The 19,706-nt window shown below is 32.2% G+C and overlaps 1 protein-coding gene across 1 annotated transcript; it reads right to left on the bottom strand.

Annotated features, from left to right (window-relative positions):
- Positions 1 to 11,157: 11,157 nt before the first annotated feature.
- LOC147079135 (uncharacterized) lies at positions 11,158 to 19,496 on the bottom strand. Its single transcript, XM_085953600.1, has 5 exons — positions 19,256 to 19,496; positions 17,136 to 17,253; positions 14,288 to 15,729; positions 13,536 to 13,690; positions 11,158 to 13,194 (listed from the first exon to the last, which is right to left on the bottom strand). The coding sequence occupies exons 1-5, from the start codon at positions 19,354 to 19,356 to the stop codon at positions 13,013 to 13,015; spliced, it is 1,998 nt and encodes a 665-aa protein (XP_085809726.1). The 5' UTR covers positions 19,357 to 19,496; the 3' UTR covers positions 11,158 to 13,012.
- Between the last annotated feature and the right edge of the window lie 210 nt (positions 19,497 to 19,706).

The following is a 19,706-nucleotide window of genomic DNA, read 5'->3' on the forward strand; positions in this document are numbered from 1 at the left end:
CGCACAAAGCATAATTTCAATATAAAACATTTAATTGGTGAAAAAAATGTAAAAAAAAATTTTTTTTTTATTCTGTAAAATAAATTTATAATGAATATACTGTACTTATTTTTAGTTTATTTATAATTCTTCATTGTGTGGTATTTCACAAAGCAATCTCCAATATGTAATCCTGGCTTATCACAGAATCGTAATGAAATAGCGGTATGTAGAGAACTGGCTATAGAGTGTAAATTGTCCATTATGACTGTAAATATGATACAAATGAATTGCCTTCAAATACACTTGTAATATAAGCGGCTGTCTCGTAAATTTCCTAAATTAGTTTCGGGCTCATAACAACTCATTCCCAGTGCGGTACACATTATCAAAAGATTTCTCAAAAAATAATAAATCGATACGTAATAATTTTCATTTGACTCATTAGAGTATTTCACATTATATAGGTTCCGAATCGGCATAATATACTAGTAAGTATTGTCATCAAAAACAGTATTCAAATATAAAACTGTAAACTATACGAGACGCCCCTGCGCAAGCGAGAACCAATAAAAAATATAAACACACTTCAAAATCATGCGTGACAAACACTTCACTCTAGTCTGGGAACGTTCAATAAATAAAATTTATGTGACAAAAAAACATTGCTTGCAAGCGACGACCTACGAATAAAAAAAGAGAAGATTCCGATAAAAATACTATGTTGAAATTAGGCACGCAGTATTCTTTTGCCGACTTCTTTCTCAGATAAATGTAATAACCTATTATTATTCATTCTAACTTGATTGAAATCGCATTATAAAAATTTCTGAAAATATTACAAAAAATGACTTTATAGGCGGTGCCGCCGCTACGGCGGCACTCGAGTAATACGGGAAACTTCTAATGCCGCCGATATGGCGGCACTCGAGTGTTAAGGGTAGTATACAAATGAGGTTGTTTAGTCTTTACCCATTTCAACTCCCATGCAATAGTGAACACACCCTACTACTACACTGGTATTGACATAATATTATTATATAGCAAATAATTTATTTATATCATTTGCGATAACTATAGCATATCTCTTATACCTCTGCACAATTGGCACGCAAGTCAGACGATTTAAACTTTAAAAGTGTTAGAACTTTTTTCGCGTGGAGCACCCCAGACTTAAAAGTCCGCAGACCAGGTTCGTTGGATTTTAAAAAAAATACTTGGCGAATTGCCAAATTTTGTCTGTCAACCGCTACGCAAGTTCGATTTGACATAAATACTGACCGAAAAAACTGTAATTCATTGTTCAAAAACTTTTTTATTGACTTACTTGTTAATTATTTACATATTAGAAAATGAGAGATTTAAATTTTTTTTTAAAATTTGAATTAATGAAATAGGTACGAGTACTTTAAAGAAAACGTAAAATTTGTGTTGTTTTCACTACTATATTATTTTAAGCAAATCTATAATATACTTAATTAAACAAATTAAAATTTCAAGATTATCGGAAGACATAACCATATGAAATATCGAACAATTTTATTGTAATTGTCCTCGGCCTTGTGGCTCGTCAATGGAGCGGCTGTATTATACTACCCTCCACGTAACCTTGCAATTTGGAATAGATTTTTTGAATTATCTGATGCAATCAGGCGCCTAGCATTTACTAATACGTTGATACGGAGTGCGGTATACACACAAATCACTTTGTCACTGTGTACAATTGCAAAGTTAAGTGGAGGATACCCTACTACTGAGGATAGTTATTAGGACCGTCGAAAAAGTGTCGAAAGTATTTTTACTGATATTTCGATACTTTGAAATCGATACTTTCTTTTGATGGCGATACTGATTTTGCGGAAAAGCATATTTTTATACCGATACTTGCTAGTATAGATACTCCGATACTTTGATGTCAATACATTTCATTAGATATGACGATGTATATTTCTCTCTAGCAGTCCCTGCATTCCGCCTTATGCATAGTTTGAGGTATTGAGAGACCCGCAGCTTCCTTTTTATTGGTCATGCCAATTGGGAGAGTAATAATTATTGTGATTAATCAGAACACTTTGGATATTGATATATCCCATTTACGTGAGGTGAGTTTAAATGGATGTTATTTCATACGTGTTTAAAATAGGGCTACTCGGTATAATTCCATTTGATTTTTAGTCATATTATTCTGCTGCATTATAACGCAATTCGATAAGCATTTCATATAATAACTACTAGTTAAAATCGTCGTAATTAACCAAGATCCCTGTAGCTTAATTGTAAAACCAGATACCATATTACTGTGCCCAACCAACCATACAGATACTATATTACTGTGCCTTATTATTTGTTTTGTTATGTAATGCTGTAAATGCTTTGAATTCGTAATTTATCTTGTCAATTAAACGCTTGACGCAGCGTGGAAGACCTGGCAGCGACGGTTGAATGAATCCACAAAGGGCCGGCACAGTTATATGTTTTTTCCAGACATTAAATGGCGATTGGAGATAACCAAATATTTGACTCCTGACCATCACACCAGTCAATTTTTGACTGGCCACGGTGGGTTCGCTGGCAAGCTTTTTATGCTTGGACTTGCAAGCTGTCCGACATGTCCATGTGGAGGGGAAATACAGGATGCCAACTACATCCTTTGGAAATGTCTGAGTATGTGCTCTGAACGGGAGAAGATGCTCAGGTTGGTCCAACCAGCTATTGGGCCCATCGGGCCGTCCGACTTGCTTGCTATTAAGGCCAATTATCTTGCATTTAAAAAATTTGCGGCGTCTTACTGCGAGCGTGATGATCTCTTCACATCAATTTTTGCTGTCCGTATGATTAGCTTCGTTTTCTTTGTTAAATATACCTTAAATTCATTTTCTTTTTCGTAATTTCCATGTGCTTTTCTCTCCCTGGCACTTTGCATTTGAATAAATTCTTTAAACTCAGTCAGAGCTCGCATTGAGCGTAGCAACCTCAGCCCTGGGTATTTTCTCCCAGGGCATTCCCAGTCAAAATTGAAATAGATGCTTCACATTGCCACTGTAGGGTCCCGTGATACGTTCGATTAAGACCAAGTGTGGTGCGGGGCGGGTTTTGGTTTGGAGGGATTTACTTCAATGTTCATTACATGGAAAACAAATAAATTAAAAATTCTCTTCGAGCTATAGTATAGGCAGACTATTTCTTACGCGTCGACACGTCGACCATCAATATTTCCGCTGACAATGAGCCTTTCCAAATTATAGTCGTCTGCTTCAGTGTTATTGTATGACCGCACAAGTGTAACCGTTTTCATTTAGCGAAACGACATGTACAGCTTATTGCTATTTGTTCAGCTCACATTGTTTTGTCATTTCTACTTCCTAACCTGTTAGTTTATTTTAACATATTTCCGGGTTATGTCCAGTATGCATATTTTCTATAAGGTTTACATTTAGGGTTCATATTCCATATGAATATGTGAGCACTGGTAGCAGCAATTGGTTGAATACGCTTTAGGCATAATGAGAGAAAACTTTCGGGGTTCGGAACTCGGCATTTATGTATACACACCTTCATACATTATCGTGATGATGGATACATACTAATATACTTACTAGAGAAAAAGTAGTCTGGTCTTACCTTTTTAACTGTACATGTTTTATCTATTTCGGCAATATTTTCCATTATATTTACAATAAAATCACTTATAGGACTGCATACGTTGTCTTCAATTATAGTGAAAAGTTTTCGATATCCATTTTTAGTTAAATGGTACTTTACGACTTTTAGCTGAAAATAAGAATTAACATAATATCATTCTATTAATACTATCGACCGAAGGTACTTGATGGAATTTTAATTTAAATTCTAATAGATTTAAGCTTTGTATAGTCCACGCACTTTACAGAGTCACTGTTGTACGCTAAAATTGCTTCGCATCTGGATTGGTATTATTTGTGTGTATGCATTAAGGCCTGTAATAAACCCTACTTAGAACCGCCTGCAATTATTACTTTATCACCAATTGGTTAGACGTACAGGGCAGGGGCGTAAAGGGCGGAGTTTCTATTATTATTGAGAGTCGCTGGTCATAAACAGGTCATAAACTCATTCTTTGGAGTCGTCTACAGTGTGTTCATATAGTGACTGTTATCTGGTTATCTATATAGCTGGGCGCGTCTTTAGTGTCCAATGTATGAAAGTATGTTCTTCCTATTATTTATTTTACTTTGACAGCATTTGAAGCACAGCAGTTGAAAATGCCATTTGTAATTGTTCTCAGAAGTCCTAATGATTATATGTATAATTAAATGACATTGCCAACAAAATTATGTATTTACGGTATTATAATTGTCTTTACCTAATTGTTTAGTTCTCTATAAATTTATAACTAATCTGTTAAATAACGACAATGATATCGTTAAGGCTAATTCATAAATTACAAAACATTGTATATTTCCAATCCCAACTAAATAAATAAAAATACACGATGTTTTCATTGAATTGTAACTATCAGTATAAGTAAATAATATACAGGTACCTACGTTCTAATGTACGCATTTTGAATCCAAATTTTATTAAAACAATAAGTCATAAAAATATGCTTTTTACCGTAATTCTTCATGCACACCCTATGTCAATACTACCAAAGAACACCAACACAACTGTAAATCATTTTTAGCGTACAACAGTGTCCCTGTAGAACGAAATACCTCTACTAAGTATTCCATTTGAGGTATCTAATGGAATTGTACAAAACTTAAATACATTAGAATTTTTAATATTATTCACTAGATTAATAACGTATTATTTATTTATTTTATGAACCTCGTTATAATTTATAACTTTTATGCCATGTAAAATCAGTATTCTACTGATTCATAAAATCTATTAGAATGTTACTAGTAAATTACACAATAATTATCTATATGCACTTTGTACACATATATTATTTAAATTTGAGAACTAATAAACAATATTACGATCACAACTATAATGTAGTATTATTGTGTAACTAACGTATTACGTATAATAATTTCTATAAAATTGTTATATAATGTTTGGTGGTAATTCCCAAATTTTAGTTCTAAGGTACCTTTGGTGTGCTTTGTAATTTACTGGCTGACAAATTAATTCGAATGAAAATTCGAATTAAAATTTAATGATAAATTAATTCCTGGCAGGAAATTTAATTCAGTCGACATATTGTGTAAATAATAGGATATACTATACAATATTTAAATAAATTGACACTTCACTATTACGGTAACTTTATAATTCATTTACAGAATAAAATAAATAAAAAAATAGTACCTACTACATATTAGCGAGGTATTTGAGAAAAAAAGAAAAAATCGATATTCTTTGATATTTAGTATAGGTACATATTATTCAGTTTTCTTAATAAAACATTGTTATTACAAAAGTTGGAGAGATATACGTTTATGTAATTATAATGTAAACACCAATTACCAACATATTCTTGGCATCTGCGGCTAATGTATAATTTCCAATAACTACTGAGCTTTTATTTGTTGAAGTTTTCAGAGTTAAATAAATATCTGTCAAATTTTTATTCTTCACTCCCCTGCACATCTTGAAATCAGAAGCTAGCATATTGACACGACCCTAAAAGCATTATTTGTAGAAATATTAATTTGTAATATTGTTTATTATTATCTAATTTTTGTCGGAACGTTGCTATGATTATCAGAAAAACCGATCGGAAATACGTTGTGTGTAATAAAGCCGGGAAGTTGAGGATGGGATAGGTGAATTTCTCTTCAGAGCAATCGCGTAGAAACAGTGACAAATTCTTTAATAACTTGGTAGGTACATTATATACGCATTCGAAAAGGGCGCTTTTTCACTCTATCGCTTATCGCCAAATATGTAGACAGCATCTTTACTATGTTACTGCTACAGATGAGGTGAACTACCATCATCGCTGTAAAAAAATATATTATTAACGTGATATATTATAAATATATTTGTCATTAATTCTTTTATTTAAAATAGAAAAGAAAAATATTATATTTTCAATGAAAGTAGGTACTTTGTAGAATATTTATCAAATACTTATTTAATATAAAATAATCTAAAACGTGTTCTTATTTTTTCATTTGTTTATTATTAGCGTTATTATAATATATAAAAACTATTAAGTAAGTACCTACCTAATTTCATTGCAATTTACAAAAAAATTAAATGTTAATTGAAATTAGGTTATTATGATAAATTTATTAGACTCAAAATAGCAGAAGTAGCGGGTTTTTCAACATAAAATAAGAATAATCACGACGATCAAAAACCTAACAATGGAACTAGATTCAATTATGTGAAATTAATAGGGCATTATAGGCCATAAGCCGACGCTTAAGGCGTTGTTTTTAACTATCAGAGGCACCTAGCGGAAAAATGCGAAGCTTGCAATTTAAGACATTTTTTTGGTAATTTACAATTTCAACTGTGTTAAGTAATAAATATGTATCTGAAAACATTAAAAAGAAAAATATTTTTATTTTAAGTTAAAGATAAACTCACAATTGTAAAACGATGTAATTTTTTTGCAGGACCCCGTCTTTTTATTACATATATTTTATAAAATGTATTAAATAAAATTTAATTTATTGAGTTTTCTAAGCTTCACCTAAGAGATTTATATTTAATTTAAAAAACAGCGATTTTAATTTCTTTAGCTTTAAATCCTTTTTATTTATCGCCTTAAGCCGCGCGGCCATCATGTGGGAAACCCGTATATCAAACATAGAGTCGTATACCTAAAAAATGGTTTACTTGAAAATTATCAACATTAGACAATGGCATTATCGGATCTATTACATACTGTCTACCTCAATTATTATGACGTCTTTTTGCTATAAAATCAACAATATCTTTGGGACAAAATATCAAGAAAAGACCAGTGCAGACTGCAGAGCTACTTATGTAACTAAATAATATATTCTGAAATAATATTAAGTATGAAAAAAACACGTTTATTTCTATTAAAATAATTGAATCGAGATATTCGTTCTCTTGGCCATGCAATAATTTTGTAGCATACCTAAGCCTCCAACACCACATTTAACTTAAACTTAAAATATTTTTGATCTTAACTACATAATCCCGGATACACGAAAGGTGGGAAGATATTGGGAGTATGCCACGCCACGCATATGGAATGACATCATAATATTATATTACGATTTTGGAACAGAAACAAACTAGTAAGTATGTAGTAATACCCCCTTGCGAGATCGCGATGTCGCGGCGTGGTTGAATTTTTTAAATGTGGAATTACGGTCCTTAATACCTAGAAGTAATTAAGTAACTAATTATATGTAAGATAAGATTAAATTCTTTCACATACCCAATTTTTCATAATATCCATATTAGACATAGAAAAACACTGTATGGTGGAAAATATTGGAACAAAAATGCCCATAAAAATATACTTCACTACCATTATGATTGACGTGTAAAATATATATATGCATGGGAAACAACATATTTATCTTGGTTTAAATGTGAATGCAATAGATATAGACCAGTGGTTTACAAACTGTGTTCCGTGGAACCCGGGGTTCCATGGCACCTCTCTGGGGGTTCCGCAAGTCAAAAAAAAAATTGATGAATAGACCTAGACTTCGACAAATTGTTTAAAAAATGCAAGCACACCACATTCACTAAATATAATGCAAGAGCTGGGGAACGAGTTGATGCCACTAGTGAATGAAATACATTAATTTTACGTTAAAAAAAATTAATTAAAAATACAATAATTTTCTTTAATTGTCCTTACATAAAGTAATTATAATTGATCTACTTTGAATATTATTTTAAGATATATTTTTCTAATGGTGGGATGGGGTTCCTTGAAAAAAACTTATAATTCTAAGGGTTCCGTGAGTCGACGAAGTTTGAAGACCACCGATATAGACAGTACGTAATCATTTCAGCCTAATCGATTTGTAATGTGAGACCATTAAAATATTTTGTCCGAATATTAATGATGCACTTGGAATGACTAAAATAATATAAGTACAGTAATTAGGTACCTATACAGTTTTTTAACCCTACACTTTTGTAGATTTCGTCACTGGTTTACCGTTTTATAGAATGGAGTACCAATTATACTGCCAATAATTGATAAAAAAAATAGATAATTTTTTAGATTTTTATATATTTACAATCATTAATTTTTAAAAAATAATTTGTTTTAGATAGCTTCAACCTTCTATAACCTTCAATATAATATAGGTAGTCGGAATAAGAGTTTTGACTATTATTATAATTATTATGACAAAAGTCGAAACAAATCGTTTCGTTCAAAAAGAAGAAGAAAAAGACATAAGAGAATAAGCCATAAAAACGAAAACGAAATCGAAATAATTATCTATACAATCAGTTAGAGTATAACCGGCAAGTAATAAATCCACGTAACAGTCACCGGTGTGGCCCTTGGTGTACGGCTGAAACTAAGGTATCAGTTTTGAAGCATGGTGTGCTTTACTTTTTTAGGCTATAAAACCAAAGGATTTAAAGCGCGCCAACTGTCCTTAAATAATGAATGTGCATTTGTTTACGCGACAAACTGTAATGCATTTTATGAGACACAATATGCATATTACCAGATAAAGTGAGGGAGTCTTACAATTTCTTCTGAACTCTCTCTATCATTAGGCCGTATTTTAACTGGTGTGGGGTCCAGACAATAGGCATACTCTCAAATGTGCTTTTATCTAATAAATTCCTCCGAAATATTCATAAAAAAGAAGCCCAACTTAGCCCGCCTTAGAAAAAGCAACCAAATGGCTACTAAGCTCTGACATCTACCACGCTTCTGGAAAGATACCCGTCTCCATTACTTGATAACGTATATACATGAAAGTTGCCCTTTGACAAAATTAACACACCCCTTCAACAAAATGTTGGGACAGTATCCGGTCCTAAAGAGCGAGTATTCGTAAGATTTTTAATAAACTGGAACATGTCGCCCTCATTAATTAGAAGGGCGTCAACGGATTGGGCACCGCATGATGGCTTTCGTGATATTTAGACATCTGAAATGACCATCAAATGCTTCTGCCACTCCTTGTCCAGACGCACCTTTGCCATTCTAAGTCATGGAATTGGAAAATCCATCATTCCTTTTAAATGGTGTAATTCAATCCCAAAACAGATTATGGTTTTTGCGAATGAAAATTTTTACCGATTCCATACATGTTCGATAGGCCAGTTGAATAGCTTGTCTCAAACTTAGGGCCGTATGTATGAGATTCCCAAATTCTTTATAAGCTATTTAACCGATTTTCCATCATATAGCCTATAGCATTGTTTGTGACGTAAGCAATCTTACGTCACGCGCCATTCAAAATGGCTGCCTCAGCTGTCACTTTCAAATGTCATTTTAATTTTGCATTCATTGCAACAAACGTTTGCTTGAGGCCCTTGTTCATTTTGTAGACTCTGTAAAACATTTGCGAACTTTAAAAACAGTTCTTAGTCGTGCTGTTTACAAAATTTACAAATTTTGATCCCTAGTCTATAATCTAGATAGTAGGTAACTGATAAAATGCCTCGTACCTATTTCGCGTGCAATATTTCTCATGGAGAGATAAGATGGACTTACGTAAGATTACGATAAAATATATCCGCAAAAATATGTACCTACTGCTGTATCTGGCATTAAAATATGCAATTGGAAGCATTCTTGCATTCTTCAAAATATTATGGTACCTACCTACCTAGTTAATTATTGTAAGATAACTGTAATAAACAAGGCACAACTCTCAAATACACTGGAAACATCAATAGTGTCATACGGTGATTGGTATAAATGAATAATTATAAAATAAATGTGATAAAATAGTTGATAAATTATTTAAAGTTCATAATAATTATTCATGTATAATTATTAAATTTATATGGTACCGTTCGCACACTTTCAGACACATTTACAATTTCAAAATTTTGAATTATTTATCGGGGAATGAAATTTTATAATACGAATATCATGACACATGAGATGTCACATTCGTGACGTTACGTTTGTACTCATGCATACAAACGTGCAGTATATAGCCTATAAGGTTTTTGGGAATCTCATGCATACGACCCTTAAGCGATAAATTTGATCTTATAATTGAATAAGGTATACCAATATTGATATTTGGCACAACTTTATTTACCTACTTATCTCATTTTTTATTATCCATACCTATTTAGATGATGATATCATATAAAGAAATTTTTTTTTGAAATCATATTTTCCTTCACTTGATTATTTAAAACGATTTAGTGCAAAATGAAAAATAAAGAAAACGCATAGTTTTTAGTGTATTATTAATTAGTAGAGTATGTAGGTATATTGTTTGTATATACTCACAATACAGGGATTTTTCCGCAAACTCTTTTTTTAGTTTTATTGTCACCGGTTAATTCCTAAAACCCATAAATGTAATATAAATTTGATAATATTTAACATTCTGGGTAATTAAATAAGCACAGCACAATAGTAGCGTAACATAAAGAAAAAAAAAACAATTATGATTTAATATTTACGGACGTGTTTCGACAACATTAATTCCTAATGAGAACAAATCATCAATATTAGATATCGATAGACAGAGATACTTAGTCACACTAAATGCATTGCAGTACTTAAAAAGATAACTGTAATGTAATGCAATGTGTGTTGACAAAAACAAATAGTATATAAATCATATTTACAAACATTTGTGTAAGAACAGAAAGGGGCGCGGAAGGCAATTGATGCCTTCGAAGTGTGGTGGTATTTTTTGGACAAAGCACAGGACGAACCAGTCAATCATCCGGAGACAATCATAAAAGGCTCTCGACAATATGTTTGAGATGCATTCTGCAGTTTTTTGGTAATATTATTCGGCGTTGACCCGATAACCTGGAGAAACTTGTGGTCAGTGGCGAAGGGCGGAGGTAGGTTGTTAAGATCTGACATAAATAGTGCACATTAAGCTCACCCACGATGGCCGCGCAGCAGATATACATATTGTTTTTCAATTTGTGTATAAGTCAGAGTATGGACCTAATAGGTTGTGCAAGTGTCTGGCATCTATTTCTCGTAAAAACAAAATCTGTTAATACAAACCTCTACTGTGTGGAGGTCCATATTATGATCTTATTAGGATCGGACATGGTCGAAAAAAAAGACTTTGCCAGTCTACGTATTTTTTTTATTGAACTAAGAAAACAATTTACAGCTGGAGTTGGTTAAATTTAAAAAGTCAATTAAACCCTGCCTAACCAAACCATTATAATTTTGGTATGATCCGACGAAATTGTGCACATTTTTTAATTCATACTTGTTTGTTTTTGTTGAATTAAGAATACATATTACACATGTTGTTGGTCAGTATTTTAAAATCAATTAGCCCTGCTTAAACTAAGCCATATTATATAAAAATATTATTCTATCTATGAATGATAAGTAAAGTGGGATGTAATGAAGAAATTATTATAAATTCATCTTCGGAAAAGGTATATTTTGAATTATTGAGGTCCATCACGAAACTCTTCAGCTAGACTAGCGAGTAGACTATTCCAACTAGTTTATGAATCCAGAATAATTAAAAATAATTCTTTTCCGAATTTTTACATGTTGAGTAACGAAATAAGTTTACCATTTTTCTAATATTTAATATAACTGCACTAATTTGTTTAGGTATGTGCTATTTCAGTGAATTCATTTATTGAATAATATTAATGAGTTTAAGACCGTGTACTTTAATTTCTCATTCATTATCATTATAGACATTTTTGTGTTTTTATGAGTAGTTTCAGAATAATCGTGGACATAGTCAAATTTGGTAGAAAATATATTTATATACTTAATTGTAAAACCCTATCATTTCTTTATATTATTTGTGTTAAAATTTGATAATTACATATTGTAATTACATAAAATAGTATTTTGTTAAACTTCTCGATCTAATGGTTCAGAATAAAGTAATATTTCAGTACATCCATGTAGCTAGGTTTTTTCATTTTTTTTTTAATTAATATTTTTTCAACCCACGCATAAAACAACTGGTGAAATTAATTATTGTTTAGCATTACATAGTAAAATATTTACGATAGATATTATATTTGCAATCTCTGTTGACCCAAATCTGATGCAGATCTGACCAGAATTAAACATTTTATTATTTTTTAGAAAATAGGTAGGTACCTATAAATAGTCATTCATTTCTAAAGCTTTTCAGCTTATCACGTTATGCAAAAGTATTTAGGTACACAGAAATAGTATAACGACTACATAAATTAAATATAATATGGTCAGTGAGTGCATCGTTATCTTCTGGACGTCCCAAAATTATTGTGTACTAGCGAGTATCCGGTATACGTTGCAATGCCACTCAAAGAAAGAAAGTGTTTGTGTTTTAATTCTGTTTATTGAAGTACTTTCGGATTCACAATATGTTTTGTTTTTCCGTCTGGTGCATACACGAATAAATCAGAAGGTTTTCCAACGCGTGAGCAGGCCACATACACCTGTCCATATGAGAAGCATAGATTTTCCAAATTTGGTATAGGAACGCATACGAATAGAAGATATAATAGAAGAAGAAGAAGATAGTTATACTAATTCAGACACATCCGCGGATGGTCGCACAACAACTGACGAAAGTTTCATCGAAATCGGATGAATTGTATAGAAACCATACGAATAAAAGAAGAAAGAATGAAGAAGAAGAACATAGTTTTTCTAATTCAGAAACCTTTGCGGGTGTACACACAACAATTCACCAAAGTTTCATCGCAATCAGATGAATGGTATAGGAACGCATAGGGGACAGACAGACAAACAAACATTCATTTGTATATGTATAGATATATACTGAAATTCGAAACGTACTCCGGCTCGTCGGACTCCGCCTACTGATCATTTTTTTTAAATCTGACTGCGCGTGTGGATTTGTATAAAGAAAAACCGAAGGACGGTACAAAGCCACATCCAAATATTATATTCTTTAAATTATACCTAGTATCGATAAAAACAAAATTATTCTCGCTATACATTCGAACAGTCGAAATTCTGAGACTGATCTGATAATATTATTTCTATTTCAGATTGAAAAGCTTCGTGTGGTTTAGACGTAGTAGCCGAATACATTGGATTATCATAACGGGTAGGCAAATCTTCTTCCGGTAACGTATCCTCCTCTGCAGTGTTAGGAGTGTATTCCCAATCACCTGAAATTTAGAAAATTGAAGGATTTATTATAATTTCTAATTTGATTTCATATTGTACAGTATATTATTTTGAGATACGCGTCGATATCCTGAAAGCCGAAATCCAGGTGGCTGTAATCCCACTATAATGACACCAGTAATGGGCATTATGAGTAATATACGCGAATAACTTTTTTTAAATGCACATTTCTTTGAGTGTATATCAATACTGACGAGTAAGCGCTACGCCATGTTTCTATTATTAGAGGTCGGTATAGGGTATCATCTAGATCTGCGAAAACGCGAGTGCATAATGATAATGACTAAATAAAATTTAAGATTATTCAAATGTAAAATCTTACTTATGATATTGGTGGTATTGTTGGTACTAGAAGATTCTACTGCGCCAAGCTCTTGACTTCTACGACATCTTGTATGTATACCCAATAGGATGAGAACAGTAAACAACACTGCAGATACTACCCATGGTATTATATTCCATGTCAAATCGGCACTCCTTTAAAAATAAAGGTCATATTAATTTTCTTACGGAGCAATAAGGAATCAAGATCATTTGTGCGAGAAACTGTTTTTAATCTGCAAACGTGATTCAAATAATCGGAAAATCTAGTGATTGAAAGTGGAGAGATTTAAATATAATAACTATAGGTATGTATAATCAAAATAATCAATATGTTGCCAGGGACAGTCCAACTGAGTCCAACCCAGCAATCGGGACACTAGACTGAGAAGCTGAAACAGTTTGGATTGCCAATGCCAATTACACAGCCGGTTCTAAAGATCAACTAAAACAGTAATAACATATGCTTTAAAAAGAAAACATTTAAAATATAAGATCTCTTTTACATATTATTGATTCATACAATTGTCCAGATTGAGCGAAATTCAGACATGATTGACCAATCAGCCTATCTTTGGTCCATAGCAATTATCTAAACGCAATATTATTTGGCAATAAACAACTTTACATGTATTTCTATATAATTACCATATGTATAGTACTCGTATTTATAGACACTCTCGAAAGAAAAATCAAAGCTTGAATACCTAGTATCTTTTAGAATTCATAGAATCAAAACATCTTAAAACTTACTGTCCAGCCGCCTGCGCGTCTGGTATATTAATTTTATTATATTCGTGTAAATTACAGCTCGCTCCTGTATATCCTTCAAAACAAAGGCAAGTTCCTTTGGTAGTACATTTTCCGTGAAAGCATTTTGGATTACATTTTTTACGACATTCAAAATTGTTGTCTTCGTGCAACATATAATTCTCCCAACATTCGCATGTTTCTGGACCAACACAGTCTCCATTGAAGCATCCGCTTGGACACGCCGGCAAACAATTATGGTGATCATCTTCAAAATAGCCTTTATCACAGTTACATTTTCCTAGTTTGATATCACAGGTGCCTGGAACGCATCTACCTTCACAATCAGAGATACATTCGTTATTTTTTTCTGTTTTTTTAAACCTTGGAAAGCAGTTGCAAATTCCTGGGCCAATGCAAGATCCGTTTATGCAAGAAGGATTGCAATCAAAATTACATATAAACTTTTCTTTGGAATCAACTATAAAGCCAGGATCACACGTGCAGTTATTTACGCCTGTACAAATTCCGTTAATACAACTCGGCGTGCAGGTTGGAATACAGTCATCACCGCTTCTTTTAAATCCATCATTACACTCACATTTATTGGGTGCAATACATTTTCCATCGATACAAGCTTTGGTGCAAATTGGTCTGCATTCTGAAGAATTTTCTGATGCTTTTTGATATCCATCAAAGCAAGTACACACGTTTGGTCCAGAGCATACCCCGTGTTTGCAAGGTTCATTACAAATAGGATTGCATTTCGTGGGATTGTTGTTATCTTTTTCGTGTTCCGTGTGACACTCGCATATACCAGGAGACACGCATAATGCATTTTCACATTTTGGTATACATATAGGTTTGCATATATTATTTTCTATGACATCCAACTCGTAGCCTTCGTAGCAAGAGCAAACATCTGGCAATGTACAATGTCCATTTATACATTCTTTGGAACACATTGGAGCACACTTCGATGCGTTATTTTTTTCGTAACCGTCTTTACATTGACATGTGTCAGGAGCTACGCATTGTCCATTTTCGCATTCATCATGGCATACAGGTTCACAGACACCACTCTCATTTGGATTTATTTTATAACCAATATGACAAAAGCAGCCATTTGGGCTAATGCAAAAACCATTTTTACACCCTGTTTCACAAACTGGATAACAAATATTGGCAGAGTCTTTTTTGAATCCTTCGTTGCAGTCACATACGTTAGGTTTTGTGCAAACCCCGTTAATACAATTCAAACAAATTGGCGTGCAGTTAGTTTTATCGTTGTTTCTTGTATATCCAATGTAGCATCGGCATTCATTGGATCTAGCATCACAGTAACCATGGTTGCAAATTTTGCATAGCTCGTCACATAGTCCAGTTTTACTATTTAGTCGATAACCTTCACAGCACTTGTTTGTGGTTGGTAATTCAAATTTCAACTGAAAAAATAGATGATAAATAATTTAAAAAAATATTAAATTAAATAAATAATCTATAATATTTCAATGCTCCGATATTGTGAGGACAAACCATAAGTGGTTCGGTTCCATAGTTTTCAAGATATCTCACTGAATATACTAAAATATGGCTGTTAATGCGAGTTTGTCTGACTTGTTATTTAGTGGTGTTTTCGCATATCTCATCTTGGTATAATTCAGGTCTTGCATTCCATTCAAATCATCAAACGTCAGAGGTTTTCGCATAATTGCAGGTAAAAAACAAAAGGCACGAAATTAAATATATTTTATCGAATTATAGTCGAGAGATGTCAACAAATTATATATGATATTATTTTTTAAATTGATTACAATATTGGTATGACAATAGGTTTCTTGAAAATTTTTATATGTGTAATGGTATTTAACCATTCGTTCAAGCCAATGCCTTAGATAAGAAATTCTCAACTCTGTGCCCGCAGGCGCAAGTGCGCTCTGGGACTTATTAGTGTATTATGTTATCATTTTTTTTCTACAATGCTCATAATAAAATCAAAATACAGATTGCGACTCACTGATGTAAATCTAAATGACTGTTTAAAAATAGAAATATCTACATCTTTGGCATGTGAGTATCTAACACCAAAGATCCTATTGATTAAAATAGCATTCATTTTTCTAATATTTTTTTGCTTTTTTCGTTAATAAAAAGCATAATTACATATTTCCAATTATCTGTTTGATTATATTTAACAATGTGTCTGTTAAAACTTAATACACGGATGTTGACTGAGTTATGGTTACAAAATAGAACTAATAATAATAATTTGTCAAATAATATATTCGTTTAGGACTAGGTATTACTCTTTATGTATTTTATCTCTTTTTATTTTCTATATGTACCTAACTGCATGGGTGTTTTATGCTTCTTTTTTAAATGCCCTCATAGGCGTTTAAATGTAAATAAGTGTATAATCTACCGATATAATAAATGTAACACATAATACTTAAATCTTGTTTTTTTAGAAATCCGATGTGCGCCCGCCACTATTATCCCAAATCTCAAATGCGCCCGCTACCGCAAAAGGGTTAAGAACCCCTAGTAGACTCTAGGTGATGTAAAATCATTGGATAAATGTGCCCGCCATTTTATTTTTGGATATTTAATGTGCTCCTAGTAAAAAAAAGAAGTTGGAAACCCGTACATTAGATCAATACAATAATTATTATTGAATTTGTGAGACGCGAAGTTTGCGCACCCACAAATTCAGAAGCGAACATTTTTCGAGTAGCACATCGCATGCAATTAGGAATAATTATAATAACCGGTAATATTTTAATATCAATTAGGTATAGTTTATTTTATATTTGCAATGAAACTTAATTTAACTCAAACATGAAATACTCACCGGTGGTCTTCTTTTTATCACAGGTCCAAACTTGATGCATTTTGTACCAGGACTACAGTTTTCCGTGGTTTCAACTGGTCCATATGACAAATAAGTGATATAATGAGTGGTTTTTACTCTGAAAAAAGTATTATTTTAACACAATGTCAACGGGCTAAATAAATTATAAAAATATATTAAAAGTTTCAATAAATTTGGTCCTTAATACAAAACTTCATGAAAAAGTTTTTAACAGAAATGTCTAATATTATGTAAATTAATTAGGTACTCATACAAGAAATAAGAAACTTTTTTTATATAGTTAGTTTTAGTTTTATTTGTACTTAATTCCGTACTGTATTTATATAAAATATAAGAGGGCTATGGTTTCATAACTCACAATCTCCGTCAATGCTTGTTTTTGGCAAATTGAAAAAAATAACAGTTTCGCAGTACAATTTAAAATGAGTATCCAGTGTTATATCGATAAAGAATTGGGCAGTAATACATTTTTTTTAAATTTCTGATATAAATACAAATAATCTTCAATTTAAACATGGAGAATGTTAGTTTTTCTGTGAGTTTATGGAGATTGTTAGTTTATAACCGTGGAACAGACGTTTACACCATCACAGATAAACAAAAGCCGTCGGCAATGACAGTTCAATGTGACACTCTTATCGGCTGGAATGGAGGTTGTTAGTTTAGAAAATAACAAGTAGGTATTTGAATAATTTCCACGATGGCCGCGCGGCTTAAGCGTTGGCCTATAGCGTCGTGGGTCCCAGGCTCAAATCCTGAGTCTAGCAAGTAGGTACACATATTGTTTTTCAATCTGTATACGAGTCATGTAGTATGGACCGAGTATGGACCTAATAGATTGAGCAAGAGGCTGACAACCATTTCTCGTAAAAACAAAATCTGTTAATATAAACCTCCACTCTGTAAAGGCCCATAATATGATCTTATTAGGTTCAGACATGGTTGAAAAAAAATTTGAAGAATGTAAGTCTCAAAAATAAATCATATTTTAACATTCGTTTTAAATAGGAGTTTGTGTGCTTAGAATGTTACCCACGTCATACTTTCAATGGACGGTGTGAACATGAAGAACATGGCTGCATTTATAACTCATTTTTGGTATATTGTGGAGTTTATGAGTTATGAAACCAGAACCCACATAATATGACCGGTTTCGTCCTAACCAACATTATCAATTTGGTAATAAAACTTTACTGAACACCATAATATTAGTAAATTTAATGCTATTTTAATCAATGGGATCTTAGGCGTAAATCGGCTTTTGTGGTTTGAATCATTGTAGGTACCAATAATAAGTATCTGCTTATATTGATTCCTAACCGGCGTGAGGATCTCTCAATTTATTTTTTTATCTTAATGCACCTACTTACACTATAAAATTTATTACACCATTTTTTATATTCAATGAATAATTCCCAAGATTTTAAAATATAATATTCTTTATGATTTTTAGCCCAACATTTCAGAAACATACCTACTAGAAAAAATACGACGACGGGCGGGACTCGAACCCTCATCTATCATAAACCACAAAAACCGATTGCCAATATTAACGCAATTTCAAAATGGCTACAGTTATATTACTATTAGTTAATTTCATCGTAATAATGTAAGACGTAGGTGACTTAAGGGGGTACATGCTCAGCGTAGGTCAAAATGGAGCTTTTGTTATATTTTCAAAGCATGATCCTGGACATACCTTAAACGTTTAATGTATGTCCAGGATCATGCTTTGAAAATAGAAAAAAAGCTTAATTTTGAACCACGCTGAGCACGTCCGCCCTTAATTGGTAAAGCACATTGGCCAATCCTTTGTTATAGGAGTTTAAGGTGAAAAATATACAACTCCATTCATATTTTATCGTATAATTGAATAAGGGATATCAATTTTGATATTTTGCATAACTTTAATTACCTATTTATCTCATTTTTTATTATCCATAGGTACCTATTTAGATGATGATATTAAATAAAATTTAATATTTTTTTCAAATCATACATTTCCTTCACTTGGTTATTTAAAACGATTTAGTGCAAAATGCATAGTTTTTAGTATATTCCTAATTTATAAAGTATGTATATTGTTTGTATATACTCACGGTACAGGGATTGTCCCGCAAACTCCTTTCTTATTTTCATTGTCACCGGTTACAAGTCCCAAAACCGATAAATGTAACATACATTTGATAACATTTAACATTATGGCTAATTAAATAAGCACAGCACAAAAATAGAATAGCATAAAGAAAATAATTCAATTATGATTTAATATTTACGGACGTGTTTTGAAAATATTAATTCGTAACGAGAACAAATCATTAACATTAGAATGATATCGATAGACGGAGATACTTAGTCACACAAAATGCATTGCAGTACTTAAAGAGATAACTGTAATGTAATTAATGCAATATGTGTTAACAAAAACAAATATTATATTAAACATATTTACGACCATTTGTGTAAGAACAGAAAGGGGTGCGGAAGGCAATTGATGCCTTCGAAGTGTGGTGGTATTTCTTGGAAAAAGCACAGGACGAACCAGTCAAT

This window comes from Rhyacophila brunnea, unplaced genomic scaffold (assembly GCF_057557595.1).
Source record: "Rhyacophila brunnea isolate RB1 unplaced genomic scaffold, BYU_Rbru_1.0 scaffold_10, whole genome shotgun sequence".
NCBI lineage: Eukaryota > Metazoa > Arthropoda > Insecta > Trichoptera > Rhyacophilidae > Rhyacophila > Rhyacophila brunnea.

Excerpts from the sequence above, each read along its gene's own strand:
- LOC147079135 (XM_085953600.1), bottom strand. The coding sequence starts at position 19,356 with ATGTTAAATGTTATCAAATGTATGTTACATTTATCGGTTTTGGGACTT. Across the intron at positions 15,730-17,135 it reads TGATAAAAAGAAGACCACCG|TTGAAATTTGAATTACCAAC; the intron begins GTGAGTATTTCA and ends CTATTTTTTCAG. Across the intron at positions 13,195-13,535 it reads CAATACCACCAATATCATAA|GTGATTGGGAATACACTCCT; the intron begins GTAAGATTTTAC and ends TCTAAATTTCAG.